Below are 18,560 nucleotides of genomic sequence, written 5' to 3' on the forward strand. Positions count from 1 at the left end.
ACTCTGAATATAATACTATGCACTGTACAGAAAACATTGCTATCATCTTTGGCCAGTGTTTTTTTTCTAAATCTAACATTCATACCTACATAAATGTCATTAAAAAAAAAATATTTGCGATTGGTCGACCATATTTTTGGTGATTAAAATGGATAGGGCCACGTGTTCTTAAATTATATTTTGTGCACTGGTTTGTCATCAGTCAATGCCGCTGTGTAGTTATTGACTTGTGTAACAAACTTTTTATTATCAAGCAGCAAGAGTTTGGTACACACTTATATGAAGACAGTGCTATCCACTGGTGGGCACCTGAATAGAAGGTAGGATTCTTTTCCTAATAGTATTTTGAGGGAAAAATCTCAAAAGTTTAAACCTTAGTACATATGGTAAATGTCAACTGTCAGTTTCCACTGCAAATTAGAAAACAAAAGGATACAAACGGTTTATTAAATATCTTCATAAGATTAGTATAGATGGTGCACACTGGTGCCAATGTAAAACATACATCAAATATAATAAAATATGCCTGGGCTCTTAGTAATCAATCACAATTTATTTAACATTAAGATGGTAGACCAGAAACTTATAGAAGACAACCAGATTTAACCTTTTTTTCTAATTATTGTAGTAAACAGAATCATGACTGCTGTGGGATATTGCACTATACAAATAAATGCAGCTGTAATTCCAGCTCTTTTTAAAAGCATTTATGCAGATGTCAAAGGATCAACATGACTGGTAGGCAATTAAACTCATAAGGAGGTGAACACAGGGGCAGGGTAACTATTTAAAGTAAAAAAAAAAAAATCTGTTAGTTTGTGTATGCCAAGCAGGTTCATTTCTTACTGTGTCCACACAGCGAATGCCTTATAATTTATGGGGCTGAAGCAACGGACTAAACGGCAGCAGGACCATGGGAAACAACAATCTTATGTTGCAAGATTTGAAGATGGTGATGCTGTGAATAATTATTTTACATTAAATTATTGATGTGGTCAAAAGGAAGCTACAGTTTGATTTCCTGGCAGTTTTGCGTTCACAACCAGTATGTGGGTGAAAATATACCGTGCTACAGTTAGATCATTCTCTCTTTGGTGATCTGAGGAGTTTTAATTTAATATGATCAGTTTTGGACAGCTGAGCACTGTAAACATGACTAATTGCTAGATAGCTGCTCTTGCCTCCAACTTTGCTTAATCTTGTCTACAACCTTTTTTCAATGTATAGTCCTGTACGTTTAATTTCAAAAGGTTGTTGCTAGAACATTTTTAGTTTTAAAATGTTTTTTTACTTTATTAATAAGTAGGGAATGGTTACGTCAAGTTTTACTTTTTGTTCCGATTTTTCCCTTTGGGGAAACTTTTCTTCACTTAACTGTCCCAAGTGACAACAGGGGGCAGAAATCTGTCCCAAATGAGCCACATATCCTTAGAATGTTTTCACCAAAACAGGTTTACCTATTGGAAGATTTCCCCTCACCTCCTGTTCTGGTGACAGCTGTTACACTTTCTGCACTGTTTGTCACAGTGGTCACTAGGACAAATAAGAAGGGTAAATCTCCATAGCGGTGATACAAACAAAAAGTAGGAATTACCCTTCCTCACTCAAAACTTTTGCCTTTAAATATACTTTAATAATCAATTTTCTTGAAACAGAATTACATTACCCGTCCTCCCACCCTAGTAATGTATAATGGTATTAATGAGTAACAGCAACGATCCCCAACCCAAATGAGCTCACACATACATGAGGAAGTGGTGCCAAGACTGAAAAATTAAAGTTTTTAGGACAATTGCGGTGTGGTCACTTTTGCTAAGGAACAGCCTAAATCATGGGAAGAAATTGTAAGCGGGTGGCAACCCCTGTATTGTGACCCAACTCTTTAGTAACCACTCCAAAAAGGGCCGGGTGGTTACTGAAAGGTGTCGGGTGGTCAGCTAAAATGGGATGGGGGAGAACACTGTGTATATATATATATATATATATATATATATATATATATATATATATATTTTATTTTTGCTCATGTCTTAGTCCAACAAAATGAGAACTGATAGCTGTCCTGGATTGGTTGCGGTTGTTTTGTAACAAGGCTCAGGATTCCTCGGACATCCCTGTGTGTAGAGGAGGCGCCAACAAAAGCTAAGAATACAATAAGTTTACACTGCTTAATTATGGTGTGTATATTTATGCAATAAAGGAAGATACAGGTTGTGGAAACAATAACAACACTTTTTACTTTGCTTGGTATTCTTTGCTGTTTGTTATGATTGCCAGATATAAAAAAAATACATTACCAGGACATATAAAAAGAAATAATGGTTAAAAATAATGAAAAAATTGTCCAATGCCAGCCTCAATAAAAATTTTGGCAAAATTTTCCACACAATATAATCCTTATATTTAGAAGCACATTTTACCATACAGTACCTTTTACACATGCAGAGGTTAGACCTCCTCTCCATATTAGCATATGTAAAAGAGTACTGTATTTTATTTTTTTTTGTAAACTTTTTCTTGGGCTGCATACAAACAAAAATTAATGTAAGCCCTGCAAATAACCCAAATATGTGCTCATGAACAGTGCACAATATTTTCTCTTAATTCTGCTCTACAATAAAAAACAAAAATGACTTTTTTTCTACAGGTTATCGGTTATTTTATGATAAGGTTATGAAAATCATTGCCAAAAACTGTTCTGTGCTTCTCCAGTTCGCATTATAATTATACACAGAACACTTGCATAGTTGTTATCTTACCTTTTCCTTGTACATAGATTCTCCTCACTTTCACTCATCACTAGTGATCTACTTGTGCCACCTTGACTTGCTTCATGCATTACTTCAATCTAAAATATAATGCCAATATATTATTATATTAACAACATTCTCAGTAAAACATTTTAACAGAGCACAATGAGTAAATCAGTGTAAAAAACATTTTAACATCTAAATCAGATGAGGCAAAAGACTTAAATCAAGCTTCAACTAAATCAACATTGTTATCGAACTGAGAGCCAAGTTTGCAAAAAGGATCAGCACAACCCAATTTGATTGTAGAAAATAAAACAAGCTGCATTTTTACAAGCACATAATAAAAGCCATAAAAACTACACAGGGTTTTATCAATGTATAAAATCTGAACTTTTTAGACCAGGCAGATTTCCTCAATGTGCCAGGTCAATATTGATTCTTCAGAGGTAGTATACTTTATCCATTGGAGAACAACCAACAAAATAAAACAAAATGAACACATTACCAGTTCTCTCTAACTCTATATTTAACATTTTTTATATATAAAAAAATTAAGAGTTTTAACTTGATCTTGGTCTTAAAAAAATGGATTAAAGAAAACTGACTATCTTCCACAGTTTTTTTCAATCATTGGGGGAATGCCAATCTCACATGCACAGTGAGATGGGCACTCTTTTTTTCCAAACTACATCACCCAATCTCTATGCAGTGCGAAATCGGGTGACGCTGGCGGAAAAAGGGCTAAGAAGATGGCGGTGCCTGTTGCTTCCTCTGCGCCTGGACAAAGGAGGATACCAGGACGCAGGACCTGATCCAAGAAATCTCCAGAGGGATCAACAGATTTGCGAAGGTAGGGGAGTTATTTATTTTTTTTAAAGTTTACTTCCATTCTAACCTTCATTAGTTTTACACAGAGCTGATTTTTTTTTTTTTTTTTTATAAATGGAGCCTGGTGGGTTGAGTCAGTTCCCAGCTATAATTTCTTTTGGATTCCCAAACAGATCGCTTTGCTGTCATTTCTGGGTGGGTAGTTTCAGTGTTCGGCTCAACCATGTTCCAGAAACATCTGTTGCTTAGTAATTTATTAACTGGCCACTGTCTGATAATGGGTCTGCAGATCTAGGAATTCAAGTTCATAGATCTCTCCTATGAAATCCAGGATCTTCTAATGACTATTTTTTGCCTTAACAAAGGCATTCAAAAAAGCTAAAAGGTTCTAATTCAAGGAAAAATGTTGAACATTTTGTAAAAATTAAACTCTGCACAATATGTAACCCCTTTGGTCTTCTTCCTGCAATGTTAGTCCAAAATTATGTTTGATAGCTTTAAATTTAGCAATATTACCCAATTGTATTAAGTGCTAAACCAATAGGTTATATTCCAAGACTAACAATATAGTGCAAGCTGGTATGGTATAAAAGGTATATGCATCAATCATTGTATTTTATTGGAAATTGCATCTAACATGTTTTATAGTGTTTTGTTTTATTTTTTGTATTATCTTATAAATATAAAAGTATATATATATATATATATATATATATATATATATATATATATATATATATATACACACACATATATGTATGTGTGAATTTTTTTTTCCACAAAAATGTATCTGGCATATGAAAATAATGGCTCTCACTAGTCCTCAACTACCTAAAAGAAACTTGCCAGGATAGAATTATTGAACCTGCCAATACTGACTTGTATTTGAAGGTACTTAAACGGTACCATCAACCCTGGTTAGAAGTAGCCATGGCCAAAGCTCTTTTAAAAACATTTGCTTCAAATTGTCATATTTTTATTGATAATGTAAACACTAATTTGCTTTTTATGGTACATACTTCATGCCCTTATCCTCCAACGGAAGCTGCTATTGCCAAATTGTTTAATGTCACTATGTGGAGAATGATGCCAATGCCCAATAAACAACCGACATATGGCTGTTATTTTTCTATCCTGACAGATCCTTAACCAGATCTTCCTAGGCCAATTACTGCAGAAACCAGAGATACTTTTCTTCAAGGTTCACAGGTAATTATTAGATTGGTGTTGGAAATCATGCCATGGATCCCTACATGTAATCATTTTACATTACCTGGCAATACACAAAAATGATGTGACCTGTCTATCTACAACTGCTTTTTATAGAGCAATAAAAAAGATGGTTAAAATACAGCCATGAATGTATACTTTATGGTAGGTTATACTAAAAGTTAACAAATGTCAAAACCTTTTATGACTTCATTATTTTTACATCTGTGTATATAAATATCTATATCCTACAATTCTAAAATTATTTTGTGGGATACTTATGCAGGAATTTTTTTTATACACTTGGTAAGGATGGCGTTAATATTACCAGTGACATAAGTCACGGTAAGTGCAGTTACAGCATTTATACCAAGTACAAAAGTTCACGTCACCTTTTCTTTCTGGAACTTGAAGTTGGTGAGGAATAGGTATTTTAGGCCTTGTGCATCAGGCTGCAAACTTAGATCAGGATGGAAACAAGGGAACAGGGGGTAGGGCATTAGCACCACATGCAGGCCTTAGGGCTGCCAGTTAGACATCAATATTTAAAAACTCATGCTGAGCTGTATAGAACACAAAGTGTCACTTTACCTTTAATCCACCTTTTGTCTTCTTATTGTTCCTTTTCCTGGCAAGATCAGCTTCAGAAAGTGATTTTGGAGGGGCACAGGGGACATCTGGTGCTCTTCGCGTTGTGGCTGCAAATTAACCCATGTTAGAATCTATTTTGTATTTATTAGAATGCAAGTATGTGCTTTTAATACACAAATATGCATTTTTTGGCATTCTAAACACAGAAATGTACCTAGTCCCCAGATATCACTGTAAAACTGCACAAAACAGATGTAATGTGTTTTGTGTAATATAATGTAATATAAAACATTATTTTGTATATTTGTCCCTCATGTAACAAAATTTACTTTAGATTTTCCCCTGATTCCAAGTATTTATTCTTTAATATATAAGAGAGATGTTTTACATTACAATCCAAAAAAAAAAATACTTCTTGAGTGCCTAACCACAGAACATCCACAAACAAAGCAGAAAATATGCTCAAAGAAATGCAGGTAATGCAAGGCTACAGTATATTAGTATAATTATTGGATGATTTTCAGAAGATACCACTGAGCAACCTAATCAAAGAAAACAATGTCACCCATCAAGCTAGCAAACCATTTACAACCTCCTGATGTGATCAATACCTGCGTAGCAAAAGATGATAGTGGTAGACAGATAGTGTATCACATTTTTATTGGAAAAAACATGAGAAAATGGAGTTCATGTAATTGACATTTTGATCAAACTTTAAACATATAACAACCTTCACCAAACTGTACCATTGAACTTGATAACAATTCTATTAAGGTAATAGATTCAAATCCAAGTAAATAAAAATAGCCAAACCTCATTCCTTTGTAAGATAAACCAGTTCAACCTGCAAGGAGCAGTTTCCAGCAGAAAGTAGTGGATCTAATAACTAATCATATTCACTAGGTTTACACAGAAAAATATATTTTCAGAGTTTGTGAAAGTGAAATGTGGGTTAAACACAACGGAAAGATTTTGCAGCCATGCTGACAAAGGCATAGGTGTTCATCATTTATGGGAACCTCTTCTGAGAACTGCTGCTAGGTGGCATTATTAAATGCAGTCAGACCACATATGAGGCTAAACAATTATGTGAAGGGGCAGTAGGAAAACATAAAAGAATTATAGGTGAATGAGCAAATATAAAAAGTAAACAGAAGAGTCTAACCTGCCTCAGCTGCTTTCACATTGCTGTAAACATGCATGGAGAGAGATGAGGTTCTAATGGGAACAAGAACACTTGCCCTTACGGTTAGGGGATGTTCACACCTGCAGTAAAATTTGACAATTTTTTTGCATTATTAACACTACAAAATGTCTGTAAAATAGTTAAGATGAGAATGAATGAGTCCGTTCAATGTATAGGTGGCCAGAGACGGCAGCATCTAACAGTGATCCAGACGGTCCTTGTAGCTTCTGTGAGCAGCTGCCACCACCGAACAGCCACTGCAACAACATACTTTAAAGAAAGAAAATACAACTGCCTAAAAATAAAATGTCTGGACAGATGTTTTTAGGAGTTTGTTAGAGCTATTTCCAGGTGTTTTTGAGGCTCGCAGAGTGCCCTTTAGTGCTCAGAACATGAAGCTGTCCTAGGTGACAACAATGTCTACACATCCGAGCTGATTAAACCTAATCCTTTCCATCCTGAGGTGTGAAACAAAGCTGACACCTCATATGCAAGGGTGAAAGCATAGATGGATAATATGGAGCATTTGTTCCCAACAAAGAAGGGAGAGAAAAGGTGTGTGAGTCATCATACTTCTATTTGGAATCAGATGTACTAGTTTTGTTCCAATGGCAGTCCAGATGAGAAACAAAGAGTAGCCTGGTACACTGGTAAGCCAGATGGGAAAAAGATCAGCCAGGTGAATTGCTAGACCAAAGAACAAAGAACAACCAGGTGCATTGACAAGCCAGACGAGGAACTAAGCACAGCCAGGTGCATTGGCAAGCCAGATGAGGATCAAAGCACAGCCAGGCGCATTGGTAGCCCAGGTTAGGGCAAAGAGCAGCCAAGTGCATTGGTAGCCCAGATTAGGGCAAGGAGCAGCCAGGTGCACTTGTAACCCTGATGTGGTTAGAAAAGCAACCAGGTGCATTAGTAGCCCTGCTGTGGCTAAAACAGTAGCTAGGCGCATTGGTGGCCCTGGTGGGGAACAAAGGGAAGCCAGGTGCCTTTCTAGCACAGATGTGGTTGGAAAGGCACCCAGGTGCATTTCTGGCCCAGATGTGGTTAGACAGGTAGCCAGGTGCATTTGCTGGCCATCAGTTGGAACAATGAGGGTCTAGTGTGTTATTTAATATCTAGAAGCCCCCTTTAATAAGATGGTCACCAGATGTCTGCCCCCAAAACCCTAGGAATAAGTAGGGGAAATAAAAAGCAGTAATATCATTCCTTTTACTCTCACCAGCTCCACTTTCCATTTTAATAAAGCTAAAAAAAAAAAAAAAAAAAGGAGCCTTCGGAGCAAAAACATCTCTACGAACATGCTACATTTTGCTAAAGTAGGTCTGAACATAGCTTTACTTAGAAGCATTGTATCAATATAACCCCGAGGCTGTCATCTGCATTTTGCGAGTTGTTGGTAAAATTATATTCATATATTGGAGTCAATGTGGAAAAAGTTTTTTAGTTTTTAGTGCAATGAGCTTTCTTTCCATGGCTCCTAATTTTTATGGAAATTCTAATGACATTTTCTGGACTTGTTATGATGCCAAAAATGGCTTCGTGTTTGTCTTTTTATTTTAGATTCAGTGAAAAAATAATAAAATAAAAAGTACTGAATAAATACACAATAAAAACAAAAAACAAAAAATGAAAAAAAATTCAAGGTACATAGAATACACAGTAAAATAAAAAAACCCTCTAAATATAGAAAAAAATGTGAATTTTTTTTAACAACATTTTCATGATGGTGAAACCTGTTTTGCTGAAATCATTACACTTATCCTAACCAGTGTCTAGCAGTGTCTTTAACAGACCAAGACACTGCATATTTTTTATTTATTTATATGTTTTATATACCTTTTAATCTTTTGATTTTATTTTCTTTGAATTTCATATGAACAGTGTCTCTTCTGAAGGAGCTACTTAAACATAGAGCTTTTATTGTGTGCTAGAATAAAATCTCTGTTTTAGACTTAAAACTCTGTACAGAGTAATAACGGGGGGATAAAGTACATCCCTGACTCATTCAGTTGTGGCCATAATTTAAGCCTCAGACATAAAAACCTCAGGTTATCATGAGTAATGTTGAAAATAAGGCTAAAGTTTTCCCTGCTGGCTGGATATTAACAATATGTAATATTTCCATTAAGTATTTCATATTTCCTAACCAAAGAAAATATCTACTGTTAATGTAATTTTATTACTAAAAAATGTAAAATGTAATTTTATTACTAAATATAACTGACAAAAAGAAATACAAAAAAATGTATTGTAAATGACAGGGCTGTGGAGTCGGCACATTTTTTTCCGACTCCAGGTACCCAAAATTGTCACTGATTCTGACTCTTGATAAATTTAAATAAACAAAAATACAGCAAGTTCAAATGTCCTATTTCACAAACAATATTCATAATAAAGTACTTCTCTGATGTAAGAATGAAGCCAATTGCATAGTTGTCATTCTACTAGTGTGAAGTTCAGCTGAGCTATTATACAACCTGACATTCACATTACTGTAATCTGGATTATGTACAATAAAAAAAGTGTTTTCATTTTATTTCAGATAAAATGTGTTTAACAAGTTCATTTGAGTGTAATGATATAGGTGTAGGTAAGTGTCACTTGAAAGAACAGATTTTTGGATTCAACTGTTAAGTGTTCATGTTTTCTTTTTTTTTTTTAAACTGCATGGTTGCTTGTGTGGAAGGCTCTGTGCATGTTTCTTGATAAAACTACAGGGCTATGCCTATGTTTGTGTGTATGGTGCAGAAATGTATGAATGTTTGTGTATAGTGCATTTTTTGTATATGTTTCTGGGTGAAATGTAGGCTCTGTGTTGTGTGTATGATGTATATGTTTGTGCATGTTTTTCTGTATGAGACAAATTATGTGTAAAGTTTAGTGCAGGGCTTTAGCTTATTTGTGTGTATGGTGCCGTGTTGTATGTATGTTTGCAATAGTGCAGGACTATGTCTATGTTTGTATTTAAATCAAATACTATGCTAGTTAGTATAACATTTTATATTTATGTTTTAGTGAAAGCGGCACCCCATTCACAATGGCAAAAGGTCTGTCAACAAACACGATAAAGTCTGCTGTTTATGAGCACTTTAAATTATCAAGTGATGGGAAACATTACGTGTGCAGTTTCAGTGGGTCTAACAAAAATGCACCTACAAGAGCATGAAATTTGAAAAGACACTTGCAGTGTTTTCATCCTAAAGTGTTAGAAGCTGTGAATGAGAAAGATATCAATGAAAATATTCCATCTACTTCTTGGATAAAAAATGTTTAGAAATCTACTGGAGACCAAACACAACTAAGAAGTTGCTTTATATCTGACATAAGTTATCATAACACATAACACATAAGTTATCATAACACCAGAAAAAAATCAAAAACCACAGTATTGTAATGGTAGTAAAGAATAGTGTACCACTACCCTTTTCACAGCCAGCCTTTTTAGGCCTGAATGGAGAAATGGCTAAAAAACTTGGTGTTTCTCTGGAAATAAAAAGCATAAGGAAACCTATAATTAAAGAAGCCAATTGTAAAAAGGAAGAACCACGAAAAGGTCTGAAGGGACATTTTGTCTTAAAAAAATGGATGCATGCACATGTCACAGAGTCAATTATTTTGCTATTAATGTTAGATTTGTTAATGAAAATAATAAAAACAATAACGCCAACCTTGGGAGTAAAGGACACCCAGGCACATCACACCAGTGACTATCTTCAGAAGTTAATGGAGGATGTTCTAAAAGATTTTGGAAAAGGAACAGATTCTATGTATTGTGATAGATAATGCTTCTAATATGTTGAGCACAATTGAGAAAATGAAGAATGTAGATGAAGAAAGTGACAGAAATATTAAAGGAAGACAGTTCTACACATATTAGTGAAAGCAAAGAGACTAGTTACATTTAAGAAGCATCTAAGCATACTACTATTCAACATATGTGTTGTGCTGTTCATACTTTTTGCAACTTGCAAAAAGAGACGGATTGAAAGATCGTCATGCATCTACTCTAATTGGCAAATTAGAGTAGCTCAATTGGCAAATTGAGGCAAGTAACTGTTGCAGCCAGGGCCCCTAAAACAGATGCCATTTTGAAAAGACGTGCAGGAAAATGAGACATTTTGGATCAAACAACACGCTGGGGAAGCACTTATTTGATGGAAAAGCGCGTGCTTGAACTAAAAGACTTTCTTGAAGAACTGGACAATGAAATGTTTTATTAACTGAAAGCCAGTGGACTCAAGTAAAAGCACTGGAAAATCTACTTTCTAACTCCTTTACTGTCACCAAGAGTTTGAAGAATCTGAAGATTTAACACCTGGTAAATTCTTCTTGAAATGGAAGAGCTTGACATATTGCCGAACAAAAGTGGAGGGTTGTTAGCTGATGGCATTGTATCTTCAATGAAGAAAAGAGTGAATCTCTTACTGGATAATCAAATCTTGTTAGCTGCTATTTATGTTGATCCAATGAGCCGAATTTTGTTGAGTAACTCCGGATCATCCTCTTCAAATGAAGAATTAAGACTTTGATTCCTACTTAGACAAAATGGAACTTTCAACAGTAAAGCGACGTTGCATACGCGTTGCAGATAAACGACCAGAAAATATCCAAATAAAGAGATTCCAGCAGGAGTTTTTTTAAAGAAGTAGAAAAGTATGATCCCTCATCGAAACGGACTCTAGAAGAAGCCATCCTTGTTCATCCCGAGATTATTAGTGATGTGGCTAGAACCGTAACAGCAATGCCACCCACCCAAGTCAGTGTTGAAAGATTATTTTCAGCTCTAAAAATAATCAAGTCCGATTTAAGAGGATCTGGCAGAAGCAATTCTGTTTCTTAGAACAACACTACATTGAGTTTGTTTTGGATTACATTTAACAGCTATTCTACTCTACAACTATATTCCAAGTTTAATATATAAACTGTTTTAGGTTTTCCAGCTTTTGTTTTTGTTCATGTAGTTAAGCTTCGTTTATGTGTTAAAACAACCAAAGAATGTGGTTCATATTTTTAAACTGGTAAAGTTCCTGCTCCTGATTTTTATGCATGCTATGCTACTACTTTATAGTCACTTGATAATAATAAAAAACTAATTGTTTTTTTTTTTTGTTTTTGTTTCAACTGGCCAATATAGTAGAGTGTCAGCTTTCTAGCCAGTAGTTCTGTGGTTAAATGGTATATATGTTGCATATGGTGCATATTACAGGGTTTCTCATTTTATCTTCACACTTTTGCAAACAAAAAATTATTTTTTACCTTGTCAAAAAATATTTTTGCATTTAGACTTCAAACTTTTGCAGCCAAACTTAACAAAAAAATTTAGACCCCCTAATTAATCATAAATCAATAAATTTATTATACAATTAAATATAACACAATATTTTTTACCATAAATGTTTTTCTCAAGAAACAATAAATAAGAATATGTAATGATTAAATAAATGATTCATTAATCATTAATGCTTCTCCTTTTAGGTATTTAGGCAAAAAGCTAAACATTTTTGTATAATAATTAGCAATCCTGCTTGCTTATTGCTAAAAATGCACTATTGATGCTTTCTAATAAAGCACCCAAATTAATTAGCCTATTTCCTCTTACTGCTTCGCGGTAATCCTGAGTCACACTCGGGGGCGCTTTAAACTTACCTTGTTCCCTCGGCTTCCCCCGGCATCCTGCTTGTCCCTGCAGGTCCTGGGGACACGTCCTGCTTCTCTGATCTCCAGCTGCGAAGTGCAGAGATGTTCTCCGGGGTTTCCCGGTGACGTCGGTAGATGCGTAGGTGCAGGCGGGAGGATCAGCGGGAAATTCAAACCATTTTGTATTGGATTCAATACAAAATAGCTGTATTGAGTCCAATACAAACAAATTTTCATAAAAAAAAAAATATATATATATTTTTTTTTATATTATACAAGCTACGGTACAGGTAAATTACGTTTAACTATTTTTTTTATTTTAAGATTTTTTTTTTTATTTAAAGTGTATTGTTAAATTTAATAAATATTGGACATATTTCGGTGAGTTATGCCTAAGAATTATAGCCTACAATGTAAAATACATTTCCATGCAAAAGAAAATGTAATGCTTTTTGCATGGAAATTTGGACAGAATTAGAGCACTAGGGGGTTACTGAGCTTGAAAAGAAACTTCACTTGCACTTCTTTTTTCACTTTACACCACAATTATAAAAATAATGTGCCATAAAACAATAAAAAATATCCAGTAAAGCTTTTGTGAATTAACTTCAATTTCTTTTATACCTAAACGATCCTCATCATTTCTCATAAAGGGAATTTCTGTCAGTATCTTATGTGAAGTTGTGAATTCATTGCAAGCTCGGCTGTGTTTACAATATAAACTTGTGTAAATATATTTAGTTTAATCAAATAAACATCAATTATTGGAAGAGTCCCTATTTGAATACTACTAAACCTACCTTTAGCTGAGTAGTGTACCTAGTTCTCAACCATACTTTTTATAGTAAATTCATCATCATATTTAAGATTTGTAATATATATTATACATAATACAGATGTATGAATTTGTTGTAATAAAAAAATTAAAATCCAAAACCTAAATACAGAAGGATACCAATAATTGTTGGACTCTGACACCAAGGGTAACTAAGATTAGGTAATTGTCTTCCAGTGGAGTAGCAGACATTTTTTTTGTGATTACCCATAGTTTGGTTTAATAATTTGTTAAAATAGTATGCTGAATGCTCCATTTATCCATGACCACTTTGCCTCAAAGGGATGACAGACATCTCTGTAAGGTACAAGAAGGCATTCAAACTTTGACAGCTGAATATCCAGAAAACTAGATAGCTAATTGTATGGCATGGGTAAAATGAATTTTCCTACTATTTATGCCACGTTATCTGCAAAGTAATGAATATGTCCAGTGGATAAAAACTGTGAAAGTGTGATTTATGTTCAAAGAACAACTTCACCATGAGTATAGTTATCCTTTAACGAATCCCTTCATCCCGAGAGCAACCTGTTCAACAAAAATACCTAATTTTCTTCTCATTTCTAGTAAGAATTCCTCACATGACTTGAGTTGGCAAAGCCTAAACGAGAGGATGAATTACTCTCCATATTCTTCAAATGCACTAATAAATAAAATAATATACTTCCAAATAAAACCCCAGTATCCCATCTGTTTTAGGTAGGTCTTTTGATAGCAAAAACTGTGAATCAACTCTGGACACAAGAAGCCTCCAACACACCAAGAGGGTAGAATACAAAGCAAGTTGATTGTTGCACAAAAAAGGAAAGTACTAACAAAACCATCACTAGCGTATTTTATATAAAGAAAAAATGTAGTATGACACTATTTACACCTTTACATTAGTTAAAGCATATCTAGATCCAAGAACAAAAATGTATTATATTGCAGTGATCCCTTGATGTAGTGGTTACAATAGCCTTTATTGGCTTTTTTTCCCGTAATCTTTGCCTGTAGGCTCTACCAATAACACACTTCCTGTCCTAGGATGACACTGTCACCCCACCGTGCTGAATCTATGAAAGACCATTTGGGAATTAATTTTAGGTCATCCACACTGGTAAGTAAGAATATATTTGTTTTATAATAAATGTTTGAGCCTACATCACATGGCCAGTGTACTTGGGTAAATGGAACTGACCAAAAAAAAAACAAATAGGTTTATTGTTAGGGTTTATTTAAAGCATAGATTGTAGCCTAGATTTTGGCTGATCTTAACATTACCATGAGGAATAAGCACAAGGAAAAACTGTAAACGTAAAATTCTTTGCTGGTTGCAAGCAGCGATCTTATTTGTTATTACAAAGTTTTATTTTACAAAAACATTTCGACCACGAGTTTAGTTCTAGTACGTAATGTTGTGATAAACTGCTAGAAATATGTAAACTAATAAAATGAATAAATACATCTGTAAACATAAACCTGTGTTCACATGACTATTTAACACCCCTAGCGTTCTAATTCTGTCAGTTTTTTTATGCAAAAAGTGATCCTATTTTTTTTTGCATAGAAATTTTTGATTATATTGTGGGCTTGTAATTCTTAGGATTAACTCTCAGGTATAATAATTATATTTAATATATTACAATCATAAATTATAATATAATAAATAACTATATATCATAATTATTAAAATAATGAAATAGACCACAACAATGTAATTTATCAAAAAAATCAAATTTTATCAAAACATTCTCACAGAAATTTGTCCAAGGGAGAGTGCAATAATATTGATAAATAATATTATAAAATTAATGTAGATTTAAAAAAAAAAATTTACATTTCTAGTAGACATCCAGGGTGTGGTAGATTTTGAAGCAGGGTGCTGCACAAAGTCCAACTTCACAGTCAGGAAAGTAGAACCTTGTTTCCTCTGTGACCTTCTTTCCTCTGTCATCGGTCTTTGAGCAAACCATGCACATCCTTGTAGGTGCTGCCTTTCTCCGAGTTGGTGGGATGTATTCAGTGAAGTGACGACCGGTCAGGCGTTCTGGGTTGACAACGGTGGAAGCACGATGTCCAGGTCTATTCATAGCCACTGAAGGTGTTTGGTGGTTCTTGACAATGGATTCGGAAACTTGCAAAATGAAGTTTGAATGATTCACAGGCCTCTGACAATTTTTTTTCTGTACAGAATGTAGGCATTCCATAGGCACTGCTCAACTAGATGCCTGAAGATTTTTTTGTAGTACTTCTTTGCTGTTTCCTCATCGCAGGATGTCATAGCTTGGTCAGCTCTGTCGACACCTCTCATGGTGTTGTTGTAGTCAATCACCACCTGTGGCTTCATCAATTCTTTCCCACGTTTTGCGTGTACCAGAACGGTGGAGGCAATATGGACAGTACTCATCAGGCACACGTCTTTCTTCACGCCATCTCGGCCATCATCTTTCCTTTCTGCCAGGCAACAATTTATCTCGTCTTCAGCTTCCCTTTTGCAAACATTGATGGCAGGTTGCGCCGGTTAGCCCTAACGGTTCCATATGCATCTGTTCTGTGTTACAGAAGGAACTCAAAGCTCAGGAGAGGTGTAGAAATTGTCAGTTGTGACACAAAAGCCCTGACCTAGCAATGGCTTAATGAGGGATAGCACTGAAGATGTTGCCAATCCATAATGGCTGTATCTGGGGTTGAACTGTGTACCTTTTCCAGTGTAAAGTACTGCATTCCATATGTAGCCAGATGAGGATTCGCACAGCATATACATTTTCACACCAAATCGTGCCCTCTTTGACGCAATGTACTGCACCCAGCTGAGCCTCCCCTTGTAAGCCATTAGACATGAATACTGATGTCTCTGTCTGGCACATAGGTCGCCTAGAAATTTTTTAGAATCATTTGAGAAACTTCCCAAATTTTCTTCAGTTTTGGTGCAGGATGCCACTCTGAGTCACACTCGGGATTACCGCTAGGGGGTTACCTTCAGACACTGGGCCTTATTTATTAAAGCTCTCCAAGGCTGGAGAAGATACACTTTCATCCGTGAAGCTGGGGCATCCAGCAAACCTGGAATGGATTTTAAAAAAGTGTTTTGCTATTTAATGCTATTAAATGTTTTCAATCCTGCACCATATCCCTTTCCACTGAACACATTTCCTAGCCTTGGAGAGCTTTAATAAACCAGGCCCAATGAATCTGCCATAATTTTAAGATAGCTAAGACAGACTTCTGGGGGGCGGAGCCCGCGTTTTACTTGAGCTCCGAAGATACGCGCTATAAACTTCCTCTATTACGGTGCCACTGCGGAGGATTCATCTCCTACCTCCTGCCAGCGTATTCTTCTCCTGCAGCATCGAAGCACCTGCAAGTCATGGCACACTCTTCCTACTAGAGCTCGGAGTCAGTGCTCGTTTGTCAGGCGTGGGTGAGTGGAGGACATCTTGGCCCTGTGGACTGAGCACTATTCTTATACGTTTTTCACGGCATTGTCCACCAAGAGTGTTGCACGATCCCCTGCATATAATACCACTGCAAGATCACCTACCGATTCTCAAAAGGGGACAAGACTCTAGTCTATCACCCATGGACATGTCTAACTTGGAGGGCACGCCTACTGGATCACAAGTACCCTCCTCTTCTACCACGTGCAGTAATCACAAAATTCTTCCACTACATAAACAAGGAACGTATCTTGTCTACCTATAAAAAAGCTGGCACAACGGATACAAGATACTTATCATCCAGGATTTCTCTGCGGCGGTTACTCAACAACGACAAGCTTTTTCTGCTGCCTGCAAGTTTCTGATTGAACGGAAAATATGTTTTGCCTTATTATATCAAGCGAAGCTCGAAGTTACGATGAATGGGACTGCTCTATTACTGGATGGCCCAGAATCTGCCCTTTCTCGCTTGCTCTGGAATACCTTACTAATAATGAGATATTGGACCTGATTTTTTTAAAGCTCTGCAAGGCTGGAGAGGATAAACTTTCATCAGTGAAGCTGGGTGATCCAGCAAATGTAATGGATCTGGTGCAGTATTGAACACATTTCCTAGCACATGACTTTGAATAAATGAAGAAATCCATTCCAGGTTTGCTGGATCACCCAGCTTCACTGATGAAAGTGTATCCTCTCCAGGCTTGGAGAGCTTTAATAAAATCAGGTCCAATATCTCATTATTAGTATAGTATTCCAGAGCAAAGTGAGCACAACTAATCCCTAAACTTGCAATTGTGAATAGAAGGCATCCCAGGTCAATTCAAATCCATCTACTTTGTTTTGTATAAGGGCCGTAAGATATTCCATTAGGCGAACATCCTGGATACGGGTATATAAATCCTCTAAAGAGGGAGGCAAGGTGGAAATGGAAATATTGTCACAAGCCCAAGGTTCTAAAGAATTAAAAAAAGACTATTTATTTTAATATTTCCCCAGCTAACGCTGTCTACAGTGACATGTAGTGCTCCGGACTGTTCCTATAAAAAGAAAACACCTGTTGGAATTATTTGCAGACCAAATATGTACAGATACAGGATACCATACAGGATGCTACAATTATTTAATAGCCTTAAAACCGTTCCACCTATGACAGGTAAGAAAAAAGAAATGTGCTCATAGGTGTGGGCCTACTCAGTATTTACAAGCAAAAGGCTATCCACCAAGCTGTGCTTGTGTAATCTATATTGTTTCCACATAGCTGAGAAAGTTTGCAAATGTCAATGTGTTGGATGATGGATAAACAGGCTGGCTGGGTGCGGTCCTTAGTGCAAGTTTATGCTATATATTAGGCTGGTAAATGTGGAAAAGTAAATACCAAGTAACATGGGTGCATTTCTAAACATTTCTGTAAGCTAACAGTACAGAAGTGTCTTACATATTATATGCAGGATGTATTGTTTAAACACAAGCATAGAGGGAGCCAATCCAGGTCACAATACACATATGCTACCATATTTTCATCTAAATAAAATTCTGGCTGAGGCTCCCAATGGCCTAGGCTGCTAGGATTAAGAAACAAAAAGGATTTAGAATAAATCAAAAATGATAAAATCAGGGGTTATCTTAGACATGTGCAAGTCTGTTTTTTTATTCTTGCACATTTTCCAGTTCATGCTGACTGTCATGTACCCATTGAGTACCACTATGTACTGATCGTTAATGACCAAAGTTTTAGGTGACTATACCCAAAAATGTATAAAAGGGTATTTTTGATGATAAAAAAAAAAAACTAATTTTGTTGAGGCACGTGGATAGCATCAACAGATGTTCAGAAAAGCCTATCCTATATGGATTACGATGTAAGATGTTACTTCGACCCTTTGCCTTGAACTAACCAAGCCTTATCAAAGTTAAACTGTAAGCTTTATTTTATAGAACTTACATTCCTTGGATGTTGTGATGATAGTTTGGGTTCAATAATTTTTGAGTCTAAAACAAATATGGTGATGAGGAAATATGACTTTTTTCTGGTACTCGTTACTAATTTATAGGATAAATATTCTGGCTGTGTAATTCAAAGGAATCCGTCAAATATGATC

At 35.7% G+C, this 18,560-nt stretch overlaps 1 protein-coding gene across 1 annotated transcript in view; it reads right to left on the reverse strand.

Annotated features, from left to right (window-relative positions):
• Positions 1 to 18,560, reverse strand: part of MCF2L2 (MCF.2 cell line derived transforming sequence-like 2) — a gene marked incomplete in the record, with an annotated part of 134,440 nt that overhangs the window by 58,409 nt on the left and 57,471 nt on the right. Inside the window, 2 exon segments of the mRNA XM_072408165.1 lie at positions 2,760 to 2,848; positions 5,382 to 5,488. Coding sequence (XP_072264266.1) covers positions 2,760 to 2,848; positions 5,382 to 5,488 — 196 coding nt within the window.

Source organism: Pyxicephalus adspersus, chromosome 4 (genome assembly GCF_032062135.1).
Source record: "Pyxicephalus adspersus chromosome 4, UCB_Pads_2.0, whole genome shotgun sequence".
Taxonomy (NCBI): domain Eukaryota; kingdom Metazoa; phylum Chordata; class Amphibia; order Anura; family Pyxicephalidae; genus Pyxicephalus; species Pyxicephalus adspersus.